General features: G+C 36.7%; 1 protein-coding gene across 1 annotated transcript in view; it reads right to left on the reverse strand.

Annotated features, from left to right (window-relative positions):
- Positions 1-1,401: 1,401 nt before the first annotated feature.
- The window catches only part of LOC107745056 (ectonucleotide pyrophosphatase/phosphodiesterase family member 2-like), a 41,997-nt gene continuing 31,502 nt past the window's right edge, over positions 1,402-11,896 (reverse strand). Inside the window, exons 19-25 of the mRNA XM_016558887.1 lie at positions 11,213-11,258; positions 10,187-10,326; positions 9,965-10,100; positions 8,832-8,909; positions 2,667-2,799; positions 2,165-2,318; positions 1,402-1,743 (exon numbers count right to left, since the gene is read on the reverse strand). Coding sequence (XP_016414373.1) covers positions 1,573-1,743; positions 2,165-2,318; positions 2,667-2,799; positions 8,832-8,909; positions 9,965-10,100; positions 10,187-10,326; positions 11,213-11,258 — 858 coding nt within the window. The 3' untranslated portion in view covers positions 1,402-1,572. The remainder of the gene's footprint in view (positions 1,744-2,164; positions 2,319-2,666; positions 2,800-8,831; positions 8,910-9,964; positions 10,101-10,186; positions 10,327-11,212; positions 11,259-11,896) is intronic.

Raw genomic sequence — 11,896 nt, forward strand, 5'->3', positions numbered from 1 at the left:
GTCTGTTATTGGCTGAAGCGCAGGGCTCCACCCCAGGAGTTTGAATAGTGCCAGTCAAACCCAAGAGTGTCGGTGTTCTGACGATTTGTGCTACCCCTCAGATTGTGCTAGCTCCCATTAAAAAGATAGGAAATCGATAGCGAAAAATGCTACCTATCAGATTGTGCTACCAGCATCTTATTCATGTGGTTTGAGGCTTTTTTTTTTATGTCCATACCTACCCCTACCCTAAACCTACCCGTCCACACCTACCGGATGACTGTGCCCTACCCTAAACCTACCCGTCCACACCTACCCTTACCCTAAACTCACCCTTAAAACAATGCAAATATATTTTTGGTAGCACAATCTGATAGGTAGCATATCGGTACACCTGCTCACTCTGTTTCTCCATCGGCGCCTTCTTTGTCCATTTTTTTTTTGTACTTTGTACTTTTGGTGAAAAATATATGTAGCTGAATACTTTAGTTTTATTCTACTGAAGTAAAAGTAAAAGTACCACAATTTAATTATACTCAAGAAAGTAGAAATTTTTTAAAACGAAAGTATTTGTACTTTCCACCTCTGGTAATTAGTAATTCCTTCTGAAGAAATTGGTAATAATTGAGTCACTAGTGCTTTACCATGACCTTCACTTTAGAATTAATTATACATTATGCATTATTCATATTAAATTTGAACCTGTATACAGTAGTTCTTAGTTCTTCTTGGGGAGGTATGGAAAAAATAGTAGCTCCTGATTAACTAATAGTGAACTACCACATTAGATTAAGCACTATTATTTACTAATTCATTATTTAGAATTTCTTGTTAGTTACTAGTGTTTACTAGAGTGCTAATATTGTGTTACACATGTGTTCTTGTGTAGTTATTCATTAATGACGGAACAGTATTCTAAAGTGTTACCCAATCTACTATATGGGAACCTTCATGAATGTTATCAACTGCCATTGTTTATTGATTCTTTGTTTTAGATTGTGAATTGTGAAGGACTTTGGGCAACTTTTGTTGTATTAAATGGTGCTACATAAATAAATTCATTGAAATTAACTCTGGCCATCAAGAGACAAACAGAGGCTGTTGTATGTTTATTGTTGATCCATAAAACATAGTGAAAAAGGTAACACAAGAAGTATCTCCTTTTGGAAAATAACCTGCGAACTGCCAAACCACCAGTCGGTACTATTCTCTTTAAAATGAGCAGAAGAACTTTGTGCAAACTGTTTAATGGCATAATAAACAAACAAAACACCTCACAGATGTCACAACAGAACAAGTCTGATTACAGTTTACAGTACAGACATCTTTTAAATTTGGTTACATACAGCACATTAAACATTACAGGTTGATGTTTATTTATATAGTATTTTTTACAAAATTCATTAAAAAAAATTGCTCATGCATATAAGTCACTGTCATTAAGGAGGAGAATGTTAAAAAAAACCACTTAAGGATTAGAAATGAAAGAACAATAAATAAGTTATACAAAATAAGTATATTAAAAAATATACACCTTACTTCTGCATCCCGACAGTTAAGATGGAGGGAATGCTAATGCGGGGATGCAGTGGTTTAGATCTCACTCTCATATGTGTGTAAGTACGTTTTTAAAGAGAGGATCTCCTCATAGGTCCTGCTAGTGCGGCGATAAAAGTCCAGTCCTGTAAGTAACTCCACGTCTCTTATACGTGCTGTGTGTGTCTTTATCAGTTCCTCGACCCACTTTGTCTCGTCCTCTGAACTCTGGATGAAGAGAAGTGTTAAACACTCAAAAAGCAGTTCTTGTCTGTTATTGTACAACAAACCTGCACAATTTTAACTCACTCAAATTATTCAGCTTCTGCATAAAAGGATATACTGGGTTAATTTCATCCTATTTTCTATGTGCCACATCTGTGACTTGCTGTTGTGTACCACTACAGACAATAAAAATGATTAAAGTTGACATGAATGTAACCTGGGGCAGGTGGGGTTGGTAAATGTTTTTATTAGCAGAATTTCTTCTAATAGCTGAATACTTGCATATTTACAGTACTATCAATCATAACAGTGGCACTGTCAGACTGCCCGTATAAGCTTCCATTCACAAATATATTTACTGTAAACGTGTCTTAATCAACAGCATGGCAGAGGAGAGGAGAAAAGAGAAGAGAAGAGGACTCACATTACAGCTTTCATCATTATCTGATCGGTGTGGAAGGATGAAAGAGAACACACTGAGAGGACCAACACAGGAGTCAACACTCTGTGTGTAATCCAGACAACTTGTAACCACAATGTAGTAATGACTTGGGATTTGCACATAGCCACTGACATACCTGTAAACAAAGGAAGAGTTACATACTCAGACTGAAGGATTATATAAATTCAAGTACATCTTAGGACTTGTACCACTTGTTGTCAACTAGTCTTCAATCAGATAACTTCAGTTGCAGCATGGATCTGGCAATGGAGATAAGCATGCATTCATCACACACACCACAGACATTCTCTTCACTCACATACTGTTTGTTAAAGCAGCATTGCCAGAAACAGCAAAGACTGCTGATGCTGCATGTGGAGTCATTCACATAAGATAAACACTGACTCAAAAACCTGTCAACTGCTGGTGCACTTAAATGAGCTAATTTATAAGTGATAAGTCTAAAACCGTGAAGACAACTTACTGTTTTATTGTCTCTGCTGAATCCCTAAGACCATTGTAGTCATAGTCGAAGATGGGTCCAACAACCACATTCACTCCATTTCTCTCACTAGCATAACGTCTCACAAGTGATTTCTGAAAATAACCCCACACACCTGAAACAACCAAACAAAGCTATAAGAGAGAGATATATAGACAGAAATATTAATTGTTAAAAGACAGATAGGAAGAGATATGGATCTTTAAAGGACAGAACAAAGAGATTAGAGATTAGCACAATGATTTGAATTTCAGAATTTCTAAGTACTGTGAAGTACAAGTTTGTTGCAAATCTGAAAATGAATATGAAACATGGAAGAGAAGAAAAATCAAAAGACAATCTGGCCTCTTGTACATGGGTGTTGTTTTTATTTCTAATTATTATTTTTTTAACTCAACCAGGCATCAGATGTTTGTTCTTACTTCCTTTGGGAGGTTTCAGACTAGTTTCTGCATAGGGAAACTAATATATATCACCTCTCTAAGAATCAACATAATAATTATTAACTGAAAATGTGATGTTGCAATCCTACTGTAATTCTTACAATAAAATAGGGGGGAACATTTTTAAATCTACTGGTTTTATTATTGTTGTTGTTATTATTATTAATATTATTTTCTCAACAATATGAATAAATCAACCTAAATAAGTTCATTTATACCAACATTTTTTAAATTAGTTTAATCAGGCAGAAATAGTTCTTTAAGGTAACAACTACAGGTTACTACGGTGGACCAGTAGTGCACAACACAACGAAATCTCCACAACACAACGAAATCGCCGCAGCACAACAGAAACAAGCTACAACTACGGTGACCGGGAGGGGACATGTTCGGTTATATCTCTAAAGACACTATTAGGTTATGGGGTAATGCAATCAAGAATATATGGAGAATTGTTTAAGTATTTAAAAAAGCCAAGATTAATGGAAAGAGTTTGAAGTTTTGAATTTTGTATTTATTTATGTAAAAATTTTGGTTTATTTTATTATTATTATTATTATTTTAAAAAAAATCTATAATAGTTGAATAATTCATAGCTGAACCGTGTACGTTTCACACTCCAGACCAGTAGGTGGCAGACATGCACCTTTAACGTTGGAGTGCCAATCCGCCAAAAAAACTTGAGAGAAGAAGAAGACGACGACATGTTCGGTTCACTTATTTCTGTCGTGGCCACGACATATTAACTCGAGATATTAATTCGTGGGAATGTCATATTAACTCGTGGGATCGTGATATGTCGTGGCCACGAGATCATTTTGTTGAAGGAACAACATCCATTTCTCGTGGCCACGACTTCTTATGTTGAGGGAACGGTATATTTTTCTCATGGCCATGAGTTTAATGCATAAACAAACCTGCGTGACCATAGCAACCTACAATTATCAGAGATGGATAAAACATATTTATCCATCCCACAGTCTTGTAAATTTGTTAACTGATCATGTCTTTTTATTTAATATTTGTATATTATTATTATTATTATTATTATTATATGTATTATTATTATTATTAAACTGTAATATAATAATATTATTATATTAACTGGTTTAGGGCTATATTTTAATATTTATTGTTGTATTTACCCTTTCAAGTGTATTGCTTTACCTAATTACCGTTCTGTATAATTATTATTAATATGCTACCATATATTTTGCAAATACTGTAAACGCCTGACAGTTATGCCAATAAAGTTTTGACTTTATGATTCTGCCAGTGTAACGATAAATGAGCGTGTTGTGTTCATTCATTTACAAATTCATTCCTCAACTAAATTATAGTCTATTAATTAGCCGACATAAAAAAAAATATGTTAATTTCAACCTTTAAACTGCACTTCCAGTAAAAATTCCAGTCATACAGCATAATCAAAGCATGTCGAGCATTTACAGTAGGCAATTATTTACAAAACTATTCTGAACATTAAAGGGTTAGTTCACCCAAAAATGAAAATTAGCCCATAAATTACTTACAAGATCCAACCATGCCCCCTGGATCTTTGTTCTGCAGTGAGGGGCTACTGGACATAACTGACTGTTTTTGTAACTTGTGTGTTTTTAACGTAAATTTGTGTGTGAATGAAAACTTAGTTTAGTACGCACATGCCGTGTGACAGCCACTTTCTGGTCCGTGTGCTTTGGATGTGTGCACTCAGAAAACCGTATATCAGAAGTTTGAACTAATATGGTTTAAAACGCATGATTTCAGCGAGATAAACATGATAATCAGAAACAAAACAGATGTTTTTAGCAGGTACAAGCTGTAATGGCGCAGCTCTAGAGATGGTCCTCACTGTAAAACACAAGATCCAGGGGGCGTGGTTGGATCCAGATCCAACTCCTCCCACCTTATATATACCTAAACCTACCCGTCTCCACCCCCTGATCCCTAAACCCACCCATCTCCACCCCTAAACCTACCAATCTCCACCCCCTAGATGTGGATCCAACCATGCCCCCTGGATCTTATGTTCTGCAGTGAGGGGCTACTGCAGCTCTATTCTGGAAAAGGGGGCGGGGAGCAGCAGCTCATTTGCATTTAAAGAGACATGCTCTAATACAGCGTTTTTCTGCTTCCACTCCAAATAGGCATTTTCAAAATTATATAATAAATTATATATGGGTTATTTTGAGCCGAAACTTCACAGACACATTCTGGGGACACCAGAAACTTATATTACATATTGTAAAAAGGGCCATAATATGTCTCCTTTAAAGCATCATTTACGTGGCCGCGAGAAACAGCATTATGAAATGAATTCAACAGTAATAATATGTGCAAGTTCAAGAGTCCATGAAATCATCGGTATGGTACTGTATAGTAAATTGTTCAAAATTAAGGTTTCGTTAGTCCATTACCACTATATAAAGCTTGCATGTTACCTTTATAGAAGGCAGCGGCTATTTGCAGTGTAAGTAGAATATTTTAGATGCTGTTTACACTAATTGACAACAGAAAGTATTTTATGGATACACGGTTTACACAAAATGAAAATTCTATTTACACTATGTATTTTCTTTGCAATAAGTGTAAATAGTCGTTAGACATTATTTATCGGCTATAGTCTATATAGTGGAAGATGTTTTTCACCTCAGTTTTGTTGTACATAAACAGGATGCAATATTACTATAGAGTGTAAATTATTATATTTCTTAAAAATATTAAATGGATTGGGACAATAAAGCTCTGCCCTATACCCCTGACCTCGATATACTTCATTATTAAACACTCGTTATGCACATTATTTCCAATATTGTGCATAATATTTTCTACATTGAAAGTAAATGCCTTTCTGATCTGATATGTGATGTGAAAAAGGAGAAGAGCAATCCGGCAAAAGGTGGACTTGAACTCGGGTCGATCGCGTCAAAATGCTACTTTTATGTGCCTTACTCGCTATGCCACTGCTCTGTTACCCGGTGCATGTCATTTTTAATTTTGTGTGGCCCAACCAGACATTGGTTAGCGTAATTAGTGTAAATAGCCTATATGTCAAAAAGGTTAGTTGCACTTAATGTAACCACTCCGTTATTGAAATGGCACCATGCTATGGGGTGATATATATATAATGTACTGTCCCATAGAAACTTTAAGGGTTTGTGAAAATATACTGGATATCAAAATTTGGATTTCGTTAGATCATTAGACCCTGCATTAAATCCCTCGGCTCATTCAACTTAACAGCCACTAAGCGGAGCCATATTTATTAAAGAGGAGCTCACACATTAAAAAGTAGCAAATATATATGTTTGTGTGCATAGGAACAATTCCGTTGTGTTGAGCTAATTTCATTGTGTTGTGGCATGTTTCCGTTGTGTTGTGCTAATTTCGTTGTGTTGTGGCTTGTTTTCGGCTTGTTTCCGTTGTGCTGCGGTGATTTCGTTGTGTTGTGGCTTGTTTCCATTGCATTGTTCTAATTTTGTTGTGTTATGGCTTGTTTCCGTTGTGTTGAGGCGATTTCGTTGTGTTGTTTGTGATTTCTGGTTTGTGATTGTAGCTTCGTCTAGCTCTGTTTTTCTGTAAAATCTCTATTACTCTCTGTTGTTTAAAGTGATAAAATATAACTTAATTCCCACCATATTTCTGATATTATCTATCAACCTAATCTGAGAGATTTCGCTGTTTGTGCACTACTGGCCACCATAGGTTACCACTTTTTACAGAGTACTAGGAGAGGATAAAACACACGTTTTTAAAATAAATAAATAAATAAATACATTTTGCCAGCACCCCTGTTATCACCTCTCTAAGGATCAACATGCTCACTAATTATTAACTGAAAGTGTGATGTTGCAATCCTACTGTAATTCTTACAATAAAATAGGGGGAATGTTTTTTTTGTTTTAATCTACTGGTTTTATTATTATTGTTGTTATTATTATGAATATTATTTTTTCAAAAATATGAATATAGCTAAATAATTCATTTATACCAACAATTTTTTTATGAGTTTAATCAGGCAGAAATAGTTTTTTAAGGTAACAACTGCAGGTTACCACTTTTTACTAGTACTAAGAGAGGATAAAACACATGTTTTTTTAAATAAATAAATAAATTAATACATAAAAAAACAGAGCACATACTGTGCTGTAGTATATTGAAAGGGCTGTGTCTCTATGTGGGTGGCAGCTCAGTTAAATGCCTGAGTCCATCACAGCTAATCTAAAGCAGACACAGCATACATCAATGCCTTCTCATTTCACCTCTGCTGCCAAACCCTCTATATAGACATTTATAGATTCCAGAGATGCAGATTCCATTCGGGGAGTCCATTTGAACAGTAATAAAAGAAAAATTTGTTTACATCTAAATGACGTTTTCTGTGAATATTTATGCAAGTATTTTTGTTTGGGTGTCGAGGGGATACAAAGCGTGTGCACAGTTCCTGAAACAGAGGTGGCTCTCATACAGTGGCCTGTTTTCAAAGTCCTACCACAGGCCACACACACATACTGCTTTTAAATCACAGACAGATGTACAAATAAATTCACCTACAAGGGCGAGTGCACACACACAGAAACACACTTAATGTAGTTTCATTACCTTTTTTGTAGGGGTTTCTGGGGGCCATTAAAACAACTCTATTTTGAAATATCAGTTTCAATATCAGTATCAATATCAGTTCAATTCAGTACTGATATCATTTCAATATCAGTATTCAATATCAGTTTCAAGATTATTCTAATGGTACACTTCTAATAAGGCTTACCAGGTAAGCTGTACCAGGTAAGCTTCGAAAGTTTGCAACCTCGCAAACCAATATCTGCTAACTTGTAATAGTATATACCAGGGGTGTCAAACTCAATTCATGGAGGGCCGGAGCCCTGCATAGTTTAGATTCAACCATAATTAAACACACCTGATCCAACTAATCAAGTCTTTCAGGCTTATTTGAAAGCTACATGGTATGTGTGTTGAAGCAGTGTTGGAACAAAACTCTGCAGGGCTCCGGCCCTCCAGGAATTGAGTTTGACACCCCTGGTCTATACTGTCAAAGCCAGGGGTGTCAAACTCAATTCTGGTGGAGATCTGGTCAAAGCTATATTATGTGCAGTGTGGCCTATTGTGTCTCCAGCATTTAATTACACACATACATATTCAAATGCTTAGCACTCAATGTATTTGTGAAAACGTTAGCAATATTTCTTCTTGGCATCAATTTCCACTGTAATTAAGACAGTGGTACATTCATGACACTGTAGGAGGGTTATAAAGTAATAAAAATACACTTGAAGGGAAAGTTCACCCAAAAATGAAAATTCTGTCATTAATTACTCACCCTCATGTCATTCCAAACCCATAAGACCTTCATTCATCTTCGGAACACAAATTAAGATAATTTAGATGAAATCTGAGAGCTTTCTGACCCTGCATAGACAGCAATTGCAACTGAAATGTTCCCAGGCCCAGAAACGTAGTAAGGAGCTACAACTTTCTGAGCCTGGGAACGTTTCAGTTGCATTGCTGTCTATGCAGGGTCAGAAAGTTCTCAAATTTCATCAAAAATATCCTAATTTGTGTTCCGAAGATGAACGAAGGTCTTACGGGTTTTGAATGACATGAGGGTGAGTAATTAATGACAGAATTTTCATTTTTGGGTGAACTATCCCTTTAACTACACATAGTTTCTTTAAGGTACACTTACGTTTGAATGCTGGATACATTGGTACAGTGTTGGTAATGAGAACAGCATCATATCTCACTCCCTGAGAGGAGGACAACTCTAAATTAGAAGATCATGGAAGAAAAAATTAGACAAACATCAAATCATAAAGCATTGTAGTCAAAATTCTTGCAATTTGTTGACAATTTTGTGTACTAAAAACAATGCTCTGACCCAGTCATTTTCTGTTTATTTTTCATTTTAAAGGTGACCTATTATGCCTCTTCCAACAAGGTAATATAAGTCCCAGGTTCCCTAGAATGTGTCTGTGAAGTTTCAAATCAAAATTGTAATTTATTATACCATGCCGTAAATGTCACTTTTTGGATGTAAGCCAAATCTATTTTTGTGTGTGTATGTTTAAATGCAAATGAGCTGCATCCCCCACCCCCCTTCCAGATCTGGGCTGTGCCTCTCATCTCCATCAGAATTAATAACTCTGAGAATGCACCAGGGTGTTTCTGAATGTTTAGTTGACAAATTAATGTAATTGTGTAGAGTTTTTTCAGCTGTTTTGCAACAATGGATAAGCAACACACTAAATACTGTAATGATGTTTGATATGCACTATAAAGATACATGATACATATAGTAGAACTTTAGTGTCACCACTAGCTGCTCTAGCGAGGAGATAAACATGACAGACTGTGTACAGTTCACTCATGGGAGGATCAAAGCTAACAGGGAACATTCCATCACCAGCCGTGGATGGTACCTTTCCCAGTGTGATTTGGGAAAACACATTTGGTTGCAGACATGAGCGACTCATTTGGAGACACTGCTTTTAAACTATGGGGGAAAAAAAAAGAGTGGGTGGGATTTTACTATATAGGATGGTTGTATACACACACTGCAGACACAAAATTCTGTTCAAAAATAATTATAAGTTAAAAATAAGTGAATTTTGCATAATAGGTCCCCTTTAAGAGTAACATTTAATTTTATCCTTTAATACAGTTTCATTTGGGTCCAATAAACTTGATCATCAGGATAGAAACAGATTAAGCCCAGTGCTATAAAAGCTCTGTCTGGTTGGTTCCTGGAACTGGCCTAGCTTCGGTACATGAAACCGCTTATGCTAGGCTGCACAATATAGAGAGAGTAGGAAACCTCACGAGGTGGATAGAGGAAGCTGTAGGAGATCTGTTTGTCTGCACGGTAGTTTGAGCAGGACTGACTGTAGACTGTAGGAACTCTAATATCAGGCCGAACACAGTTGCTCAGAGCCTCAGTCAGAGGAGTGAAATCTACCTGCAACAGAACATCCACACAGACAGGTTTAAACTCTAGTACAACAGTCAACTATAAACAGACTAACATAATTTTGTAAACTGTACCTGCTTAGATACAGTATAAGACGTCCAGAGAGGCATGGACAAAGCTTCACTGTAACCACTAATGTAGTCATTATGATGAAGGATGTAGTATTTGGTGAGGATCATGACTGCTGGCCGACCGTAAGGAAGATTTTTGTTGTCTAAAAAGGAAAAAAAAGGCATTAGTAATCTTTTAATCTGAAAAACAGAGACAAAATATTACTACATCCATTAAAATTCCATGCAACCAAAATTTTAAATCATAAAACTAATTTTGGGTCCACATGAGGGTGAGTAAATGAAAACAGAATTTTAATTTTTGGCTGAACAAGTCAGGGAAGGGTTAGTTCACCCAAAACTAAAAATTGTCAATTGACAATACCCTTTACCAGCATGGTATTCCATATGACTTACTTTCTTCTATGGAACATAAAATGAAAATTTGGCAATGCCCTGATCTTTTCCACACAATGAAAGTGGATATTGGGGCTCCTTTAGACATATCTAAAGGCACCATATTCAAATTTGAATGCAAGCATAAATAATATTTGAGCTCTGGTGGATAGTAGTTCAAATAGTAGAGTCTGCGGCAATGCCATCGCACATTGAATGCAATGTAGGCACTTTTGGATTAAAGCATCTGCTAAATACATAAAATGTAATCATCAGTGAATAAATTTAGGTCACATATCACATAACTCCAAAAGACAATAGCACACAAGTCGAACTATCAACTCTTAGATACATACATCATGTGTTTTTGACAGCTGTGGTCACTATGAACTGTCCTTGTAAGGAAAATGTTTCTCCTTACAAAATTTCTCCTTTTGCATTTCTTGGAAACAATAACAGCATGCAAATTACATAAGAATGACTAAATACTGACAGAGTTTTATATTTGGGTGAACTATTCCCTTTCAATCAGCAAATAATTTTAAGATAACACTCATTGTGAACCATAGCTGCTAAATCACAGTGCAAGTACTGTACATAAAACAACGCATACAGCATCACTAAACCAGTCCAAAGAGAAGGGTATGGATTTACCATCAATAACTTGTCTCAGTCGTTGATTGAGCTCTTCCACTTTGTTCTGTAACAGACAGAGCCACAGTGACTCCAGGTTATAGCCTCTTACTAGGGTCACTTTCAATGCCCTCTGCCCCCTACTTTTTGAATGCAACTGCAAAAGATTAAAGGTGAAAACCTCCAGCAAGAGATCTACATCTGAGCAGAAGGCAAAAGCACTTTTAGAGGCAAGGGAAGGAATCACTTTGGTCCAATAAAAGGAATTGGAAATGTCAAAATAATCTATAGGTCAGGGGTTTCCAAACCATTCCTTGAGCCTCCCCAGCACTACACATTTTCGGTTGTCTTCATTATTTAACCCAGCTGTACAAAAGATCCAGAGAACGTCTCCGGTTACTGTCGTAACCTCGGTTCCCTGAGAGACGGGAACGAGACATGGCATTAACGCCTTGGGGATTCCCTTCCTTCCTAACCTACCTGAAATCTTATTGCACAACGCCAGTGAAGTTGCAACTCTCACTGGCCAATGCCAGCCAAGACGGCGAATAGGGGCGGGGCCCCCGCCACTATATAATGCGCCGTATTGGCGGCATAAGCTCAGAATCTTCCGACTGAATCAACAGCACAGCAGACCTGAGCAGTGAACACGGCGGCCTACGCCATGTCTCGTTCCCGTCTCTCAGGGAACCGAGGTTACGACAG

The sequence above is a fragment of the Sinocyclocheilus rhinocerous genome, unplaced genomic scaffold (assembly GCF_001515625.1).
Source record: "Sinocyclocheilus rhinocerous isolate Xijiao unplaced genomic scaffold, SAMN03320098_v1.1 scaffold3236, whole genome shotgun sequence".
NCBI classification, from domain to species: Eukaryota; Metazoa; Chordata; class Actinopteri; order Cypriniformes; family Cyprinidae; genus Sinocyclocheilus; species Sinocyclocheilus rhinocerous.